Source organism: Pan paniscus, chromosome 12 (genome assembly GCF_029289425.2).
Source record: "Pan paniscus chromosome 12, NHGRI_mPanPan1-v2.0_pri, whole genome shotgun sequence".
NCBI classification, from domain to species: Eukaryota; Metazoa; Chordata; class Mammalia; order Primates; family Hominidae; genus Pan; species Pan paniscus.
In genome coordinates this window covers 99,805,911-99,826,412 of record NC_073261.2, presented here as the reverse complement: position 1 = coordinate 99,826,412, position 20,502 = coordinate 99,805,911, and the positions used below count along the sequence as shown (strand labels likewise).

Sequence of the window (20,502 nt, the reverse complement as noted above, 5' to 3'; positions counted from 1 at the left end):
TCACCACCATAGCCACCATGTTGACAAATGAAGAAACTGAGGCATAGGGACCCCCTCTCCTGCCCCAGTTCCCGCAGTCTGCCAGTGAGCCTCCTGCTCTGGGCCCCACCTGCCCAATTCCAGCTAGATCCCGGTTCTGCTGGGATGCCCTAAGGTGGTGGCAGGTGCTATCTCTGGCAACTCAGCCTAAGCCCAGCCTGGTGCACGGGTGCAAGACAGGAACCATGGGAGTCGGGACAGCCTAGAAGCCCCTGGGAGCGAAGCGGGAGGCCTAGACTCCCAGCCTGTGCCTTCTCAGCCAGTTCCAAGAACTGTGCTGACCTGGGAAGGCACACATTGCCTGAGAACAGGGCTTTCCCTTGGGTGTCAGCTCATGTGTGCCCAGGTCCACAGCTGGGCCCTGCCTGCTTCCAAGACAGCCAGAGTCTGGCCCAAGGGAGGAAGGAGTGTGGCCTGGGAGGAAGGAACGCTTGGCTGAGTCCCAGTGCTGTCACGAAATCACTGCGTGCCCATGCGTGTCACTTGACCTCTCTGGGCCTCCATTTCCTCATCCATAGGATAAGGGCAGGACAGCGAGGCCCCAAGTGCCTCCTAGCTACAATATGCTGTGATGAGGGTGGAGGGTGGGGTGGGGAGGGGCTCGCTCTGCCTTCCTTGCCTTCCTGTCTGTTTCCGTGTCATTAGTTTATCTCCAGCAATCCAGGCCTCTCTGTCTCAGTCTGTTGCTCTCTGTTTCCATCTTTTGCTCTGTATTTTTCTGCCCGCCTCTCTTCTTTTTCTGAGTGCACCTCTGATTTTATCTCCTCCTCTGTCACACAGCCCCCTTCCCTCAGTCCTACACTGCCTTTCTCCCATTCTCCGTAGTTATCAGCGTTTCGCTGTCTAGTTTTCTCTGTCTCCCGGGCTCGCTCTCTCTCTCTTTCTCTCTCTCTGTCCTGCCCGGGCTCTCCCGCGGCCGCCCCTCCCGTCCCCTCCGCCAGCCCCCCTCCTCCCTCCTCGGCGCGTCTCCCCAGTCCTTATTTGGCTGGGCGGGAGGGCTGGCGGGAGGAGGCGGCCTGCGGGCGGGGGGCGGGGGGCGGGCGCGGGGCCGGGCGGAGGAGGGCGGTGGGTGGTGCTGAAGGGACAGCTCCGCGGCGGCGGCGGCGGCGGCGGCCCCGGGCGCTGAGCGGGTGCCCGGCGCGGAGAGCGGCGAGCGCAGCCATGCCCCAGGCCGCCTCCGGGGCAGCAGCAGCGGCGGCCGGGGCCGAGGCGCGGGCCGGGGGCGCCGGGGGGCCGGCGGCGGCCCGGGCGGGACGATGAAGCGGCAGAACGTGCGCACGCTGGCGCTCATCGTGTGCACCTTCACCTACCTGCTGGTGGGCGCCGCGGTCTTCGACGCGCTGGAGTCGGAGCCCGAGCTGATCGAGCGGCAGCGGCTGGAGCTGCGGCAGCAGGAGCTGCGGGCGCGCTACAACCTCAGCCAGGGCGGCTACGAGGAGCTGGAGCGCGTCGTGCTGCGCCTCAAGCCGCACAAGGCCGGCGTGCAGTGGCGCTTCGCCGGCTCCTTCTACTTCGCCATCACCGTCATCACCACCATCGGTAACGGCTCGCCGGGCGGGGGGCGGGAACCCAGGGCTGGGCGCGGAGCTCCGGGAGTCGTCCGGGGCCGGCTGGGGCTGGGGGCGGGGGCTCCCCCGAGAGGGGCTGGGCGCCGAACCCTGCGCTCGCAGAAACCCGAGTTCAGCCTGGCGTGTGTGCTCCGCGGGGACGGAACTCGGGGAGGCGTCGATTCCTGGCTCCGGACCTGACTCTCCGGCCGGGCCAGCCCTAACTTGGCCCTGCCATGTTGCATAGGCCCCCAGGGACTCCGAAGTGTGTGAGAGGGGCAGGGACGACCGGCGGAGGCTCGGGCAGGAGGGGTGTGGCAGGGCCAGGCCCTGAACAGGGCGCTGAGTGTGAGCGGCGGGAGAGCGCCACTGCTCCGTATCCCTGCGGATCGGCTTCCACAGCCTAGCAGGTCTACACCTGCTGGGCTCTGGGGAGGCATGAGGATGCCGGAATGCGGCACTTCGGGGCACTTGGGGCCACCCTATAACGGCGGCTGTGAGTGTACGTGTGTCTGCGTGTTTCAGCTCCAGGAGTTTGGTCGCCACCAGTCAGTGCCTGTGATTTTCTCAGAGCGGCAGAATTGGTGCGGGAAGCCAGATCTGGCCTTGTCAGCCTTCTTCTCTGCTTTCCCAGCAAAACAGTCACCTCACAGGAATAACCCCAGTTCTTTCCAAGCCAGGGCAGATCACCATGTAGGAGGCCACACGTACACCCAGACTGTCAGACAACACAGGCATAGGCACACACGCACACAGATACACGCAGGCACTCACAGGGTACACACAGGGCGGGCACACACACACACACACACACACAGAGAGAGACAGAGAGAGAGAGAGAGAGAGAACAAACGTTGCCCAGGAAAGGAATCTCTAGCCAGGCCCTTGGTGGTGCTATTCAAAACTGTCCAGACGGGAGTAACACCTTACCTGTCCCCAACACCCTATGATTTCAGCCCAGCTCCATCACTACCGTGATATATGACCTTGGGCAAGTCCCTTCCCCTGTCTGGGTCTCAGGCTCACCTCCAGACAAGGAGGGGTGGCCAAAATGATCTCAAGAGCTCCTCCCCAGCCACGACGTGCTTGGATTCTGAGATGAAACCCACCTTCCCCCAAAGCCCATTGAGATGCCTCCAGAAGCAGTTTCCTCTGTCTTTACTGTTCCCTCTCCTCTCCCTAGTCCCCTTCCCTGCCTTGATCAGACTCCCAGGGGTTCGTTGCCACTTAGCGCAGCCCATGAAGATGGCATTGTTTTCCTGGGAGTCAACAGGAGCTGAGGGAGTAAAAGGCAGGACTAGACGCTCTTCCTGCGGTCTATCCACTGCAGGATGCTGTTCCAAGAATCTACGGCTCCCTGGGGACCATGGGGAGCTATGCTGTGTCGTTTCTGGATTCTTCTCTTGGAAGAGGGAGGAAAGGGCCCTGGGAGTGGATGTGGCCCAGCTGGGGCACCTCTGGGTCCTACTGGTCCTGTGAGTTTAGGATAGGATGATCAGACTTAGGTCTGCCCAAAGAGGAGCCCGCTTCCTGAAAAACACCAGCCCAGATTTGGTCTGCAGTCTCTTCCACTCTCACACCCCACTACTATTTGCCAGGGTTTCAGTAGCTGTTTAGCTGTCTGGAGAATCAAAAGAATCAGACTGAACATCTTTGGACCCTCTCTCTCCCTCTTTTCCACATGTCAAGCCTTCACGCGTGTCCCCTTTCCTTCTCAGGCCCATGGTCCCCAGCTTCATAGTAACCTCCCAACTGACCTCCCTGCCTACCCCACAACAAGGCATGCTCCCCTGGACAATGCTGCCAGAAAGAAAAACTCAGCTGTCACCAAACCAATTCCCTTCTTGGAATCCCTCAGTGACTCTCCACTGTCCATGGAATCTGGTCTATGCTCCTTATCTCAAATTTTGAGGATCTCCATACCTAGCTCCAACCTCTATGTCTGACTTCACATCTCACTTCTTACTTATGTGATCCCTCTCGATAGCTGCCAACCTGTCCTCTGAGAATACCTTAAGTATGCCTGTCTGGCATGCCTTTTTCTCTACCCTTTTTCTTTTCTTTTTTCTTTTTTTGAGAGAAAGAGTCTCACTCTGTCTCACCCAGGCTGGAATGCAGTGGTGTAATCATAGTTCAGCACAACCTCAAACCCCTGGCCTCAAGCGATCCTCTCACCTGGGCCTCCCAAAGTGCTGGGATTACAGGTGTGAGCCACTGCGCCTGGCTCTACCTTCTATTTATCTTGTCCATGCTAACCTTCCAGGTCCAGCTCAAATCCCCCCTCCTCCTCAAAGCCTCCCAGGCCACTGCTCTGGACAACTGCAGGTCTCACTGTGAGGATGATCTGGGTGACACGCTGTTGGCTGTTTTGAATGGTTATTTGCATTATAGGGGAAGTGTTTTGTCTCTTTGACCACATTGTACTCAACCTCCATGTGGGCAGGTCCTGCAGTTCCTGTCTCTGTGCTCCAAGTGCCAGCATAGTACCCAGAGGCTGTGAGCACACACAGAATGCTATTGATGGGTTTAAGGTGTGCAGAAATGAAAGGGTAGCATCCTTCCCTCCTCCCCTGCTGTTTCCCAAAGTGCTTGCAGTCCTCACCAAGAGAGACGCTAAAAGCCATGGGGGGAGAGGCAGACAGAGTGCGGTTCTGGTGATTATTTATTTATAAAGTGCTGGGCAAGAGGAAAGACAACATCAGACCACCCCCCTGGTTCTGTGGGGGCCCCTCCCTCCCTGCCCCACCTGACCATCCTGGCTTTGTGTTGCCTTCCACTGTGGCTATGCCACCTTGCTGGAAGCTGTCCACAGGGGCTCTGCTCTAAGAAAAACCTATTTGGGCTGTGATCAGATGGTAGGAAGGGGCCCTAAGTTAGGCTGATAATGGCCCCAAGCCCAAGGGCAGCAGCCTGTGTTCACCTGACCCCTTTGAAAACATGAATGAGTCTCATTCTGAGATACCGGGTGTCCCATTGGGATGGAATAATGACAGCACTTCCCATCATTTGGTACCTTAGTGATCACAATGCACTTGCATCTCTTGTCATGATTCTCAGTCTTCATGACTTGGTGAAGTTGCTGGGCAGGTATTGTTAGCTCTGCTGCATGGATGAAGGCGTGAAGGCTCAGGGAAGGGAAGCGGCTCCCCCAGTCACCCAGCTGGTAAGCAGCAGAGTCAGAGTGGGAAGCTGGGTCTTCTGACTCCAAGCCCAGTGCTCTTTCCCTGCTGGTCTTTTGGCTGCTTCCTTTGACTCCATATGCTATGAAGCTCAGACCCAGCCAGGCCTGACACAGCCAAGCCGTGCTTAGTGGTGCCAGCTCACAGGGTGCTCATGGGCAGCCCTGATTGGTTGGAGGTCAGCAGGTTCTTTCTTAGTCATTCACCTGGTTAGTCACCGTCTCCACTGGCTGGAAGGATTCCTCCAGCTCCCTATCCCTGGTCTCCCAGCCAGGAAACCCTTCCTTTGCTGGTGCCCTAAGTTCACCCAACAGTAATAGAAAGTCATTTCTTAGGAAGTCTTAACCACGTTAGCTGTTGAGTCATTAAACTCCTCCAGGGCCCAAGCCTCATCTATTCATAGCCCAGAGGCTGTCAGAGCAGGAAGGGGCTTCGGAGATCAGCTGGTACCACCCCCTGCTCTTACAGATAAGGAGTCAGAGAGGTGACAGAAATCACACAGTCAGAGGGTAGCAAAAACCTAACCCCCAGTCCCCTACTCCTTCTACTTGTTCAGGATACTTATTTATTATTTTTATTAACAACAGCAGCAGCAACAACAATAACAATGGCAACCACCATTTATTATTTACTTTGTGGCAGGCTCTATACTAGACGCTTCATTTGTACCCCCTTATTTAATTCTCTCACCAACCTCTCTAGATGGGCATTATTACCCCCATTTTTCAGCTGAGGAACCTGAGGCTCTGAGGGTAGATGACTCCCCCATGGCCTCAGGCCTCGGAAGCATGGCACTTGCCCAGATTCGACTGGACCTCTCTGACTCTCCTGCCCTGAATTTTTCACGAATTCTTTCTCCATTTCAAGAGCCCATTCCATGCTGGGTGCAGTGGCTGACACCGGTAATCCCAGCACTTTGGGAGGCGGAGGCAGAAGTAGACAGATCGCTTGAGGCCAGGAGGCCCAGACCAGCCCGGACAACATGGCAAAACCCAGTCTCTACTAAAAATACAAAAATTAGCCAGGCATGGTGGTTCATGCCTGTAGTCCCAGCTACTCAGGAGGCTGAGGCATGAGAATCACTTGAACCCAGAAGGCAGAGGCTGCAGTGAGCCAAGATCGCACCATTGCACTCCAGCCTAGGGCACCTAGAAGCCAAGGCTTGCCTTTTTCCCAGCAAAGCCCTCCCCAGAAGCAGGGGGCCTCCTGCTCCAGCACACTCCAGTCAGGCCTGCTGCTTCCCACACCCTGGCCCCTGACCAAACCAGATGACTTGTCACAGCTGTGCCCAGCACCCGCCATGGGCACCTGCCATGGGCTCGCAGGTGCCCATTCTCCCACTGCAGGTCCTGGGAATCTTTTTGGCTCTAAGGCAACAACAAAGAGACCAGGTGATTGATTCGCTGATGGGGCTGGGGCAGAAAACCTTCTGTTCCGCTCTTTCCCCAGCTTCCAGCCTGTGCTCAGCTGAGCACCACCTCCCGTCACCCACCACATGGCCTGAGAACCCTTAGACTGTGAACTCAAGCAGGTGATTCATGAGGAAACCTATACTTTTTACATCTTTTCAAGAAGGAAAGTACAGATGTGACCTGCCACCCCCAAAATCCCAGAGCTCCTAAAATAAGAGAAGGAGACATTAGCAATCTTCCAAACACCCAGAGAGGTGAGCGGCTTGTCCACACTCACACAGGGAGTTGAGAGTATGACCCTGACTAGAAGCCAGGCCTTCCAGTGCCTGCACTGGTGTTCTCTGCATCCTCCAGCCTGTCCCCCACATCCCACCATCTCTCTTAGCACTCAGGCCTCTGGCAGCTCATCACTCCATTGTTCGAGGCCTCTTTCGACTTTCCAAGGTGAAGGAAGGGTAGCCTAGCCTAGGAAAGTCCCGGCACCCACCTCAGTTGCCATTTCCTTCCTGCCCACAGGCTAGCCCGTGGGCGTGCTTCGACCCCACAATTTCTGCAGGGCAGCGGAGGAACATAGGCACTGACTTGGAAGCTGGAGTGCCTGGGTTCATCTCAATCCACCCTACCCCCATTCCCCTACTGCCACTAGCTGTATGTCCTTGGACACATTATCTAATCTCTCTGAGCTTGTTTTGTCATTTACAAAGTGGGGATAATAATATCTGCCTGCCAGGATTAAATGGGATCATAAAAAGAAAGTGCCTGGTACAGAGAAGGCACTTAATAATTTGCCATTATTATTGTTATTAATACTATTGTTTGTGCATTATTACTTGCCTTACCAAGGAACTGCTCTGTCTCCCAAGGGTTACCATGACCACGGCTACTTCTGCTGCTTCCTAACAGGTGGGAACAGTGAGGTTGAGGGCCAGGAGATTGCCACACCCTTTCCCCTTATCTTCCCAATCCCACTCCCCACCCCCCATCTCCCCGCTCCTCAGCCATGCCTGGTGTTTCCCTAACTGTCCAGGCTCCTGCTCCTCCTCAGAGCAGAAAGCTAGCAAGGGGCTGGGCGTGGTGGCTTATACCTGTAATCCCAGCACTTTGGGAGGCTGAGGTGGGCAGACCTTGCAGAAAGCTAGCCAGGGGCTGGGTGTGGTGGCTCACACCTGTAATCACAGCACTTTGGGAAGCCGAGGTGGGCAGATCACGTGAGGTTAGGAGTTCAAGACCAGCCTGGTCAACAATGGTGAAACCCTTCCTCTACTAAAAATACAAAACTTAGCCGGGCATGGTAGCACACGACTGTGATCCCGGCTATGCAGGAGGCTGAGGCAGGAGAATTGCTTAAACCTGGGAGGCAGAGGTTGCAGTGAGCCAAGATCGCGCCACTGCACCCCAGCCTGGGCAACACAGCAAGACTCCATCTCAGAAAAAAAAAAAAAAAAAAAAAAGAAAGAAAGAGAAAGAGAGAAAGAAAGAAAGCCAAGGAGAAAGGTACACGGTGGTAGGAGAAACTACGGAGTGTGTTTGGCCAGAGATCTTTCTGACTGTGCCATGCCTCCTGTCTGCAGGTCCCATTTCCACGCATTACCGTTAGGGGCTGGAGCACGGAGAGAGTGGGGGTGAGAACAGGACAAAAATAGAAGACACACGCCTGGCCACAGTGGGGACAGGACAAACACAATAAGTATTTTCAAAGCAAACATAAACAAGCACAGATGAATGTAGTGCAAATCACCACTATAAACAGCTTTCAGCTGGCTGCACAAACGGTGAATCTGTGAGTTGATTTTGTAATTAAAAAAAAAATGTAGAAATGATTTCCCTGCAGTCAGCCAGCAGCAAGTGGAGACCAGACTCTAACTGAGACCACTGGGGGTCTAGGCCAAGCTCAGTGGAGACCCAGGACGGACACTCCCTCCTCCACTCCCTCTCCACCTTGGACACAGGGAACGGACAAGTGTCTGTAACAGGCCGGGTGCTGTCCACAACATTTCCTGTCACCAGAATCTCCACACTGCTCCAGGACGGCAGGCGGCATCATCCTGCACAGTCAAGGAAAAGGACGCTCAGAGAGGTTCAGAAATCTGGGCAGGACCCTACAAATATAAAATGACAGCACCAGGACTTGCACCCAGGTCTGTAGGGAGTATTTCTTCATGGAGTCATGCAACCCCCACTCCCCATGGAGCCTCTGCGACTCCTTCCATGTGAACACAGCTAGCGGTGGCAGATGGGTACCAGGGTCTATGCAGGGTGCTCAGTTGTGGGCTCAGCTTCAGGGTCTCTTGCCCTCAGAACTATGGATAGAGCATTTAGCCCAAAGAGAGAACAGAATTTTAGCTCCAATCCTCTCAGTTCACAGTTTGGAGACTAAAATCCAGGCTGGAGAAGGGTCATGCTTACAGCTGTCATCAGAGCTGGGCATAGAGCCCTGTTTCCTGACCCCTCCGCCAGCCTCTGGTCCTCAGAGAGCCACATGACAAATGTCTTTCGTGGCAGCACAAAGAGCAGTCAACCGCCCAGCTGATGCCACTGCCTCCCTGTCTGTCCACATTCTCTCATTGTCCAGAAACTGCCCATGCTACAGCAGCTCCCAGGTGGCTCCCAGAGACCTTCCCCTCAGCTGGAGCCAGCATCCCCAAGCTACTGCCACAAGTCACACCTTCACTTTCCCATTTGCTAGAGCCAGCCTCAACTGTGGCCTGGAGCCACAGCTCCAGTTCTCCTGGGCTGGTGGCCTCTCTGGCTGGGCCTGACATCCCATCCTCACCCTTCACAAAAGCAAGTTCCTTACTACCCCCGCTTCCTCCAGTGACACAGCAAAGATCCCTTAGTGAAGGGGCCATGTGGCTGCCAGGAATGTGGGGCAGGAGGCTGGCCTTCATGCTAGAGAGGTCTTAGAAAAATTGTTTGCTGTTGCTGCTTCTGCTTCTCCCTCTTCATCATCATCATCACCATCATCATCATCATCACCATCATCATCATCATCACCATCATCATCATCACCATCATCATCACCATCATCATCATCATCACCATCATCATCATCACCATCATCATCATCATATCTCTCTCTCTGTCTCTCTCTCTCTCACTCTGTCTGTCTCTTTGCTGGCTCTGTGATCATGGAAGGAGCAGACACTTCCCTGGTGTACCTCAGTCCTCCCATCTGTATAGAGGAATCAGTCCACAGAGGGAACTGAGGAGGCCAGCTCAGCAATGCAGAGTTCTCTAAGTCAATACTTCTCAAACTGTAATGTGCAGGGAATAACCTGGTTGATCTGGTGTAAATGCAGATTCTGAATCAGCAGGTCTGGGGCAAAGCCTGAGATTCTGCATTTCCAAAAAGCCCCCAAGGGACACTGATGCTGTGGATCAGATCCATTGTCCACATTTTGAGTAGCAAGGCTCTAAAGAACCTGGAGACCTGACATCTGGGAATAGCCATGAGATGTGTGGACCACAGTTTTAAGAAAAAGAACGTCTGCAGCTGGAAAAGACCTTGGGACTCTGGTGGTAAAATGTCAGAGCTGAGGGCCCAGGAGCTGTGGCCGCTTCCCTGAGGCTGGAGCAATGCTATGTCTTGCCCCATAGGATCCAGCTAGAGAGCCTGGGTGGAGCCGCGTGCTGTAGCTGGCACCGTGAGGTAGAAGAAAGGGAAGTGGAGAAGGTGGATGGAAAGGGAGGAGAGAAGTGGAGAAGGGCTTGCCCCATGAGGAGGCTGGGGAGCAGGGGACCACTGGTCCTCAGTTGTTGCCATTTCCTCCCCTGTCTGCCAGGAAGGCACCTTAGATCAATGGAAAACCGGTACCCCAGAGATTAAACATCAGAGCGGGAAACTGGCTCCTCCCTCATAGCATCAGCCTGTCTTAGTTTGGGCTGCTATCATAAATTACGGTAGACTGGGGGCTTGAACAACACACATTTTTTAAAAACTGTTATTTTGCCTGGCGCGGTGGCTCATGCCTGTGATCCCAACACTTTGGAGGCCAAGGCGGGGGATCACTTGAGGTCAAAAGTCTGAGACCAGCCTGGCCAACATGGTGAAACCCTGTCTCTACTAAAAATACAAAAATTAGTGAGGCGTGGTGGCGCATGCCTGTAGTCCTAGCTATTCAGGGAGCTGGGGTGGGAGAATCACTTGAACCCAGGAGGCGGAGATTGCAGTGAGCCAAGAAAGCGCTACTGTACTCCAGCCTGGGCAACAGAGACAGACCCTGTCTCAATCAATCAATCAATCAATAAAAATTTTATTTTAAGTTCAGGGATACACATTCAGGTTTGTTATATAGGTAAACCTGTGACATGGGGGGGTTGTTGTACAGATTATTTCATCACCGAGGTACTAAGCCTAGGACCTATTAGTTATTTTTCCTGATCCTCTCCCTCCTTCTACCCTCCACCCTCGAGTAGGCCCCAGTGTGTGTGGATCCAGTGGCTGTGAGAGCTGGCTTCCTGGCTTACAGATAGCCATCTTCTCACTGTGTCCTCACATCCTCACATGACAGAGAGAGAGAGAAAATGAGAGAGAGTGCTACCAGACACTCACCCTGCTGCAGGCTACAGTGTGGAATGCAGATAGTAGCACAAGACCTGTTTTCTTTGGGCCATGTGTGTATGCAAACTTTAAAAGGGGCATCAACAACCTGGGGGACTGTCAGAGGAGAGGAGCAGCAGGTCAAATGAGAGACACTTGGTAGGGCGGGCATGGACAGCGTGAGTCCCAACTTCAAATATCTGCTGGGCTATTGTGAGGTGAAAGGACCAGTCTTGCTCTGAGTGTGTCCAAGGGGTTGAACCAGCAGCAGTGGGTAAAGTTCATAGAAAGACTTGATTTAGTTCACTGTAAAGCAGAACTTGTTAAAATTGAAGCTGACCAAAGATGAATTGCACTGCCTCAAGAGGTAGTGAGCTTCCCATCACAGGAAGTATACAAGCAGACACTGGATGGACGTACTACAAAAGCCACTTGTATCAGCCAGGGTTCCACCACAGAAGCAGAACTGGTAGGAGATACATATTAAGAGATGTGTTGCAAGGAATTGGCGTATAGGCTGGTAGGGGCTGGCTTGGCAAATTTGAGATCCATACGGCAGGCCATCAATAAGGGCAGGCTGGGTCGGGCGTGGTGGCTCATGTCTGTAGTCCCAACATTTTGGGAGTCAAAGGTGGGTGGATCACTTGAGGTTGGGAGTTCAAGACCAGCCTGGCCAACATGGTGAAACCCTGTTGCTACTAAAAATACAAAAATTAGCCGGGCATGGTGGTGGGCACCTGTAATCCCAGCTACTCAGGAGGCTGAGGCAGGAGAATTGCTTGAACCTGGGAGGCGGAGGTTGCAGTGAGCCAAGATTGCACCACTGCACTCTAACCTGGGTGACAGAGTGAGACTCTTGTCTCAAAACAAAAGAAGGGCAGGCCGGAGCTCTCTTCATTATGTGCTAAAACTGCTGTCCACAGGCAGAATTTCTTCTTTGAGGGAGCTTCAGCAGTACTCTTATGGCTTTCAACTGATTGTATTAGGCCCACCCAGATTATCTAGAATAATCTCCCAAACTTAAAGACAACGGATTATGAACTTTAATCACATCTACAGAATGTCTTCACAGCAGTCCTAGATTGGTATTGGATTGAACAACTAGGGGCTTTAGCCTAGCCAAGATGACACATCAAAAAGGCCATCACACCACCCATATATCCCACTAAGGCTCACAATAAATGGCTTTTAAGATTCTTCCCAACCCTGAGATGATTTGATTTATTGATGTTCAAAGGGGCAGCCTGGAGAGTTTGAGCACCCAGAGTGGGACTCAGGAGTGTCCTTGGGGCCCTCAGGCCCTCTGGGTCCCCTTCCAAATCGAATTGGCTTCAGCCTTCCTTTCAGTTCAGTTAACCAAAGATCATTTGAGATGTCCCGAGATCTCCTGTGTGCCAGGCACTATGTGAGGCATCAAGAGAATGAAAAACTAAGACCTAGAGCCTTCCCCAAGGAGCCTTGGGTCTAGTGGAATCTGAAAAGCACAAGTTGCATGGTGCACATGCTAAATCCAAGTACAGTGACCCAAAGAAGTGTCTGAGAAGGTGTCCAGGGGTAGGCTTGAACAATGAGTGAGGACTTCAGGAGGTGAAGATCAGCAGCCAGAGCTTTCTGCAGTGAGCATGACACACGCCAGGGCATGAGCATGCCCAAGGAAATGTACTCGTGAGCAGATCCTGGAGGGCTCTGGACTCTGGTGTGTGGACTTGAGTGGACAAGCACTGGAAGACAGAGGATAGGCCCGATCTGTGTGCCCCTGCCTGAGTCCTGACCAGTGAATGCCCCCATGACCCCAGTTGAAGCAGTGGGTGCCCTGTGATTCCAGTTGAACCCAAGGGTAATGGTGACCTGAATCCTGATTGCCTGACTTCTCGCCCACCCTGCTCACCCAGCAGCCCTGTGTCAGCCCCCAGGGAGTTTTTGACTCCCCTATCCCATTTCCTTTTCTGGGCCAAAGGTCCACTCTGGAGCTCACACCAAGTACAGTTTTATTGACGGCTTGCAGGAGCACCGGGACGGTGCTAAGCTGAAGATGATGCTGCCATCCAACACTGAATGCACAGCTTCTGCATGGACAACCCCAGGCCCCTGCTCTCAGACCCCTTTTCTCTCCCACACACCCTCCCACAAATCCAAATTTCTGGATCCCAAGCGTACCCTCCTTGATTTCTGCTCCGGGCTCCGAGGCTTGGCATGGACTCAGTGTCCCTCATCAGGAATGCACAGGCCTCTCCTAACCACAACTCTGATTCAGAAATAACCATCTTGGAAACATCCTGAGAGTCACATTCCAGCCCTCCAGCCATAGGACCATCCGGGGCTTTCTCCAGGGAACTGAACTGTCAGGCCCCAGTGGGGCAGCCTGGAGAGATCTACACAGGCACTGAGACAGGGGCAGGCCCGCTCCTCCAGGATGAGGTCTAGTCCCCCTGCCCGTGCAGAGGAGATTCCCTGGGGCTTTGGGGGCAGGCACGGTACAGACAGTTCCAGGCAGGGCAAGCCTCCGATCAACGCAACAGATGGATCTGCCCTGGACTGTTCCACACAGATCTTACCCCCAACATGGAGCAGCCGCTCCTCAGGGAGCCTGCCTCTGTTACCACAGTCATGAACTAAGGTTGGCATTCATCAGGAGGTTACTCTGGACTGAGCCCTTTACAGGCATTACCTCATCCAATCCTCATGGCTGCCCTAGGAGGGAGGCACTATTTTCTTTCTTTCTTTTTTTTTTTGGAGGCAGGGTCTCACTGTGTCTCCCAGGCTGGAGGGTAGCCATGATCATGGCTCACTGCAGCCTCGACTTCCCTGGCTCAAATGACCCTCCCACCTCAGCCTCCCAAGTAGCTGGAATCACAGGCATGTGCCACCACACCCAGCTAATTTTTAAATTTTAAGTAGAGACAGGGTCTTTCTATGTTGCCCAAGCTGGTCTCAAACTCCTGGGTGATCCTCCCATCTCGGCCTCCCAAAGTTCTGGGATTACAGGTGTGAGCCACTGCATGTGGCCTGGAGACAGTATTATTATCCCCATTTTACAGATGAGAACACTGAGGCTCAGGGGGGTCGGGGGATGTGTCCAAAGTCATGCAGCTGGCAAATGGCAGAACACGGATATGTTAAGCACTCGGTCATCGAGTGTCTCTTCTGAGCCTCATATCAACCCCAAGGTGTAGGCATCATTATTCCTACTTTGCCAACAAAGAAATTGGACTTGAGAGATAAGGTCACTTCCTGCAATTGAGGGTCAGTGAACGTGGGAGCCAGAGTCCAGTCCAGACTTCCCAACCTTAACACCTAGCTTCTCCCCGACCCACCCCAACCACAAGTGCCCTTGCCCCCTTGACAGTGGCAGAAAATAGGTCATTCCCGTAGTAGGGATGTTAGAGATGTCACAGAGGGTTGTGTTGGCCTATGAGGGGCAAAAAGGCAGCATTGGGGGCAGGGGCAGTTGTCACAGAATGGCCTTGGTTCCCGGCCTTTGTCCACACCATCCCACTGAACAGGATGGGAATCTGAGACCAGAATGGGGACAGAGTGACGGTTCTTAAGAGTGGCCACTGAGTGGAGAGGGGGCCTTGCTGAGGGTGACTTGGGCAACTCACCTGCTCCCTGGTATGGAGGTAGGGGGGTGGGGGGCAGGTCAGACGGCCCTTGTGTGCTGAGTAGGGAAGTTACCCCGGTAGCAGCAGTTGCTGGAACCAGAGTCATGGGTGTGAGGACCCTGCCCACGGGAGTTAATTCATTAGGGCTGAGGTAAGCCCAGGAGGCTTCAAGTCTGAAGGACCTCCCAGGCGATTGGAATCTGCAGCCTGGATCTGGGATGATGGAGAAGAGAGCTTGTTGGGATCTGTATTCCATACTTGGGAGGCTGGGCCACTCACCAGCTGCTAGAATTTTCTTTCTGGCTGTCCTTGGCGTCTCAGAAACATGCAAAGGTGGCTGAGGAAGATCTTTGCTCATCCTCGAGCCAAAGCTCCTGGGGTGAGCCAGGTGGCCAAGACATCAGGAGTCAGTGGGTGGCCCCCGGAGAAGGTCGTTTCCCCTCCCCCCAGAGGAGGAGCTGGAGAGGGCCTCAGTAGGGGTCCTGAGGTCCTGGGGACAGGTCTGTCTTTCGCTTCATGGCTTTAGCTCTCACTGCCTGCTCTCAAACAACCCCAGGGAAGGGGGTCAGCCCAGGGGAGGCCCCCTCCACTGGGAACAAATCTGGGGTTGGGGCCAGGCTGAGCCACGGTACCCCCTTCTTCAGCATGACTCTGAGTCATGGATTTTCCACCGTGAGGGTCAGGCAGAGTAAGACCCTCCAGGGCTTCCTGGGGCTCTGGAGCAGGGGCCCCTCTTGTCCTTGGTCCACCTCCAGGAGGGGCCAGAGAGAGAAAACCTGGAACCAAACTCAGTGGGCAGCCCTCCTCTTGCATGCCGTGCCCAGCTAAGTGCCCTGGAGTCCCGAGCACTCATCTGCCTGGGCTCCAAAGAGGCCCTGCTGTCCCCTGCCTGCTTCCAGGGGGTGGGCCAGTGAACTCGTAGAGGCAGGCATCTCGTCCTTTCTTGCAGCTGTGACTGGGCCAAGGAAAGAGGGGATCCAGCCTCCTCCACTGCTCCTCTGCTCCTCTGCTCCCACCTGGCTGTGAAACCTGGGGCGAGTCATACCTGCCCCGGCCTTGTCCGTGAGGGACTGGGCTGGTGGCACCTAAAGCCCTTCCAGTTGGGGCCGTCTCTGTTGCACCTGCCCTGGCCTCCCCTCCAGCCCTCCCGAGAAGCATGCTACCCAGGATTACGCTTTTGTCCCCGCTTCACCCCATGCTGTCCGAGCCCTGAAGAGACTTCCTCTGTGTCTAGTCCCAAGAATAGAGTTCTGTCAAGGACCTCCAAGTCACCCCTTGCTGGAAAGAGAGCATTCTTGAGTGTGGCCGAGGTCCTGCTTATCAGCACAGCGAGTCCACTGCCCCAGCCCCTGGGGCTGCTGGAATGCAGGAGCCTCCCACCCGGCCAGGGTCAGCTGCTCACGGCTCCCACAGTAGTCCCTGGAATGGAGTGCGGGAGGGAGCACTGGTGCTGAGGGCAGGCTGATCCCAGCCACTGCCTTCCGACAGGGAGTGGCCAGGAGCGAGGCTGCAGACACAGTTTTGTTGCACCCCAGCTGGCCCAGGATGTGTGTACTGGCAGCCAGTCCTGCCATCCAGGCCCTGGGCTTGCTCCAAGGCTGCCAGGGTACCGGGAGCTGTGTTCTGCTCATGCACCAGCCTTCAACATTTCACCTTGACCAGTGACCCACTGGATCTTCTCAGGGTCAGGGCTTAGCCCTGGGGGTCTCCACTGTGGTTTGATCACTCAGAATGTTTTGGGGCCTGGTGTGATTCCCTGCTGCAGAGCCTACACAGTCATGTACTCAACCTTTGACCAGGATGGGGTGAGTTCAGGGTGCTGCTGATGGTCCGCACCTGCAGAGTAGAGGCTCGGGCAGACAGCAGATAGCATTCTGGCAATTCCCAGAGTCCTGCAGATGCTTCAGATTCTTTGAGAACCACTGATGCAGCCCAACCCTTCTCTCTTCCAGATGAGGGGATGAGACCCAAGGCAGGGTGCAGGGGAGATGGGCAGTGGCGTGCCTCCACTACACAGCAGTCCAGTGACAAAGCAGTCCTCGAACTCTGGCCCCCGACTCTTTCCACTCCCCTCAGGCACCCACGCAGTCATTCCTCCACCCACTCGGCCTCTCTGAGCATCTTCCCTGTGTCAGGCCCTATTCTAGGCCCCAGGGACTCAGCAGGGAAAAAGAGCAGCCCCTGTTCTCATGGGGCCACTTTAGAGGAAGTAGAGAGTCAACAAACTAAATTATGTTGTAAAAAATAAACAACATCATCTCAATGGTAATAAGGGCCAGCAAGACAAGAAAGCCAGGGGATGAGAGTGAGAGGGAGAGCTGCCTTCCAGGAGGGGCCTGTAGAAGGCAGAGGTGGGAGAACAGATTTCTGGGCAGGGGAAGAGCAGATGCAAAGGCCTCAAGCAGGCCAGTGCCAGGTGGGTTGAGGAACAGGAGCAGTGTGGCTGTGGCGTGCTGAGTGAAGTGAGGAGAAGAGGCAGAAATCTGTAAGGGCTGGACACTGCAGGGCCATGGAGACCATGGTCAAGAGTTTGGATTTTTGGCTGGGCGCGGTGGCTCACACCTGTAATCCCAGCACTTTGAAAGGCTGAGGCAGGAGGATCACCTGAGGTCAGGAGTTTGAGACCAGCCTGGCCAACATGGTGAAACCCTGTCTCTACTAAAAGAAATACAAAAAAATTAGCCAGGCGTTGTGGCATGTGCCTGTAATCCCAGCTACTCGGGAGGCTGAGGCATAAGAAGCTCTTGAACCTGGGAGGCGGAGGTTGCAGCGAGCCGAGATCGCGCTATTGTACTCCAGCCTGGACAACAAGAGCAAAAACTCCATCTCAAAAATAAAAAATAAAAATAAAAGAGTTTGGATTTTTAAGACTGATAGAAGTCACTGGAAGGGTCTAAGTGGGTTGTGATGTGACATGACTTAAATTTCTACAAGAGCACTCTAGCTGCTCTGCAAAGATCGGATGGTGGCAGTGCAAACAAAAGCAGGGAGACTGCCAGGCCACAGGTCACCAGGCCACCCGCAGGTCAACCCCTCCAAAGAGAGGATGGTGGCGGACTGGACCAGCGTGGTGGTGGTGGTGGAGACAGAGCTTGTGGGTGGATTGAGCTATGTTTGAGAGGCAGAGGAGACAGCACTGGCTGATGGGTACGATACATATGTTGGAGGAGAGGGCTGTAGGAGTTGGGGGAAGAAAACAATCGAGAATGGTCCTCAGTTTTTGACCTGAGCAACCAGGTGGAGGATGTGCATTTACTAGATGGAAAAGAACATCCAGAGAGTAGCAGGTTTGGTAGACTCAAGACTTCTGTTTTGGATACCCAGCCTAATTTTGAGATGCTCATTTCAAATCCATGAAGGCAGTTAGACAGATAAGTCTGCAGCTCGAGGGAGAAGTCAAAGCTGAGATATCAACTCAGGAGTTATCAGATAGAAATAATATGGAAAGTCATGCGCCAGATGAGATCAGCTGGGAAGGGGGTAGAGCTGGCAAGAAGAGCAGAGCGCCCAGCCCTTCCTCCAGTGCTGGGAGGTCAAGCAAGGAAGGGAGCCTGCCAGGAGACGGGAAGGAGACCTGGGCACTGTGGTGGCCCAGAGGCCAGGGGGAGTGTTTCCAGAGAGGGAACAGTCAACCAAGCTGGCTACTGCTGAGAGGTCAAATAGGATGGAAACCACCAGTAGATCTGTAGCATGGCGGTCACCGGAGACATTGGCCATGAAAGCAGTGCAACATTCAACAGCTTGCTCCAGGAGCGAGAGAAGGGGAGGGTGGTGGGAGTCGGCCTTAGGTGGAACAGTGAGGCCAGATTCCAGGAAAGGCAGGGAAAGAGCAACTATACCACAGCTCGCCCTATTTTCAGGCCTTTCCGTAAATGCTTCACACCCTCCCCCTGCAGAGACCCATGAGGGAGTTAGCCTTATATCCCTCAAGCAAATGAGGCCTGAGGCCCAGCAAGGCGATGGGCGCAGGGCTACTGCCAGGAAGCCGAGTCCGGGTCTGTCTGACTCCAAAGCCCCCGCTCTTCCTCAGCAGTCCCTCACCCCAGCCCCACGAGCTCCGCCTGCCTTACCCTGCCGCCGCCTTCCACATTCCCTCCCACCTCATCCATCCTTGTCCTTTGATCATTTCTGTCAGCTTCCAGCCGTCTTGGCCTCTGCCTCCCTCCTCCGGGAAAGCTCTGCTTTTTCTCTTTGATCCTGCACGTCTGTCCTCTGCTGTGTCCTCAGCTGGGCCCCATGTCCCTCCCACCCTGTCCTTGCAAGATGTTCCTGCACCCTCTGCCAAGGGTTGGGGGCTGAAGACTAACCAAGAGCTTTGCAGGGAACCTGGGCCTGCGAGACAGAAGTGTGGCCCCTGTCCCCCGACTGCTCTTTGGGAAAGAGCTTGGGGATCTTTGGGCCTAGCTGGGCTCAGCACAGGGGCCCAGAGATGAGATGCAAGCGCACAGTCCATCGATGCCTCCAGAGGCAGCCAGGAGCGAGCTGGCAGGGCCGTGCCTCCTTATCCTGATGGGTCAAGAAGGGCCTCGGTGCTTCTCGAGAAGGGTGCAGATGAAGAGCAGTGGGCCCAAGTCCTAAATAGGGAGAGGTAGCCGGCAACACCCACCGGTGCCTGCCACCACTGACACACAGGCTTCAGAGAAGAGGGGAGGGGCTTGGGAACTCAAAGACCCTTTTGGAGCCAGCTGACTCCAGTGGGAAGTCATGTGCAAGGCCCAGAGACAGTGTAGGGGGGAAGAGGGAAGCCCTGGCAGGAGATGGGGGCCTGCCCAGCCTGGCTCCCCTTCCCTACCCTGTCTGGGATAAAGGAGGCTGTCTGGGATGTCTGTAGCAGCCTCCAGCTCTGACCCTTGGGATTCTAAGGCCTTGGGATTCTGAGGCCCTGCTGCTCCCAGCTTCTCTGGGAGGGCCTGGCACCCGATTCTCAGCTGGAAGAGATGAATAGAGCAGACCCAACACCCAGACACCACGGAGGTCCAGCCGCTCTCCCGAAAGCCTGACAGGGGGCTGCAGTAGTAATTAGCTCCCCACATATCCCCGGGGTTATTTTTGTCTCATTCTCCCCTGGTTTATTTTTAAAGTAACACTGGCACGTGGCTGGCCGGCTGCCCTTCCCAGGTGCCTGTGCCAATTTGGGCCAGGAATGGAGCAGGGCAAAATGTGCCCCCTCCCTCACAGTCCCGCCCTGAGTGCCGGAGCTAACCAGCCCCTCACTGACTGGCTCCAGGGGGGTTCTTGCTGCACTGAAGCCCAGAGTCCAGCCTGTGGCAAGCAGGTGGGCCGGCAGCAGAAGACCCCTGGGAAATTACCACGTCTCTGTCGTGAAGCTGATACATATGTTGCCTAACTTTGACCGAGTCACCTCACCTGTCCCAGCATCGCCTCCTCATTTCTCAGTGGGATGAATGAAAGTGACATTGCCTTACTCACCGTGAAAACGCTCTGAAGTGTGCAATAAACTGAACTGGTGCAGACATCAAGGAACAGCGTGATTAACTCCCATATAAACATGCTGCCCCACACTCTCCCACTAAGTCCCCTCCAAGGCACGTCTTTCTCCCTAGAGGAGTGACTCCCAGTCTGGAAGTCTCCACTCCCATTTCTCCCTTTCCCACCAGCCCTGAGACCTGCCCTCCACGTTTTCTGTTTGGCTGAACCCTAATCCAGGCTGCCTGGGGTGAAGGGAGGCAGTATAGGGGAGAGAGTATGAGGGAGAACCTAGCTCTGCATTTACTTGCTGTGTGATCTTGAGCAACTGCTTGACCTCTCTGTGGCTCCGTTACTGTATCTTCAAATGGGGATAATAATAATACATACCAATAGGGTCGTTTGAAGATTACACAACGTACATATATTAGCTCGCTTAGAGCAGTGCCTGGCACGTAGTAAGCGCTCTATAAATGTTAGCTAATATTGTTTTGAATTGGAGAGGAGGATCAGTGACAGAGGCATTTAATCATTCGAATAAAGTCAAGTGCAGGGAAAGCCAGCTTGCCCAGATTCCATATCGGGGCTGGGGGGAGGGAGCAGGGTAGCACTGTAAGCTGCAGCTGGGGGGAGCTGGGTCCTGGGGAGATTGCCTGGGTCCTGGGGAGGCTGCCCAGCTTGGAGCTCTTGGCACCATAAAAAGCAAGCTCAGGACACCAGTGCATAAACAGGCAGCCTCTATAGATCACAGGAGCC

At 54.6% G+C, this 20,502-nt stretch overlaps 1 protein-coding gene across 1 annotated transcript in view; it reads left to right on the top strand.

Moving 5' to 3' along the window:
* Positions 1-1,140: 1,140 nt before the first annotated feature.
* KCNK3 (potassium two pore domain channel subfamily K member 3) overlaps positions 1,141-20,502 on the top strand; it is a 40,944-nt gene continuing 21,582 nt past the window's right edge. The window contains exon 1 of the mRNA XM_008952528.5: positions 1,141-1,578. Coding sequence (XP_008950776.2) covers positions 1,296-1,578 — 283 coding nt within the window. The 5' untranslated portion in view covers positions 1,141-1,295. The remainder of the gene's footprint in view (positions 1,579-20,502) is intronic.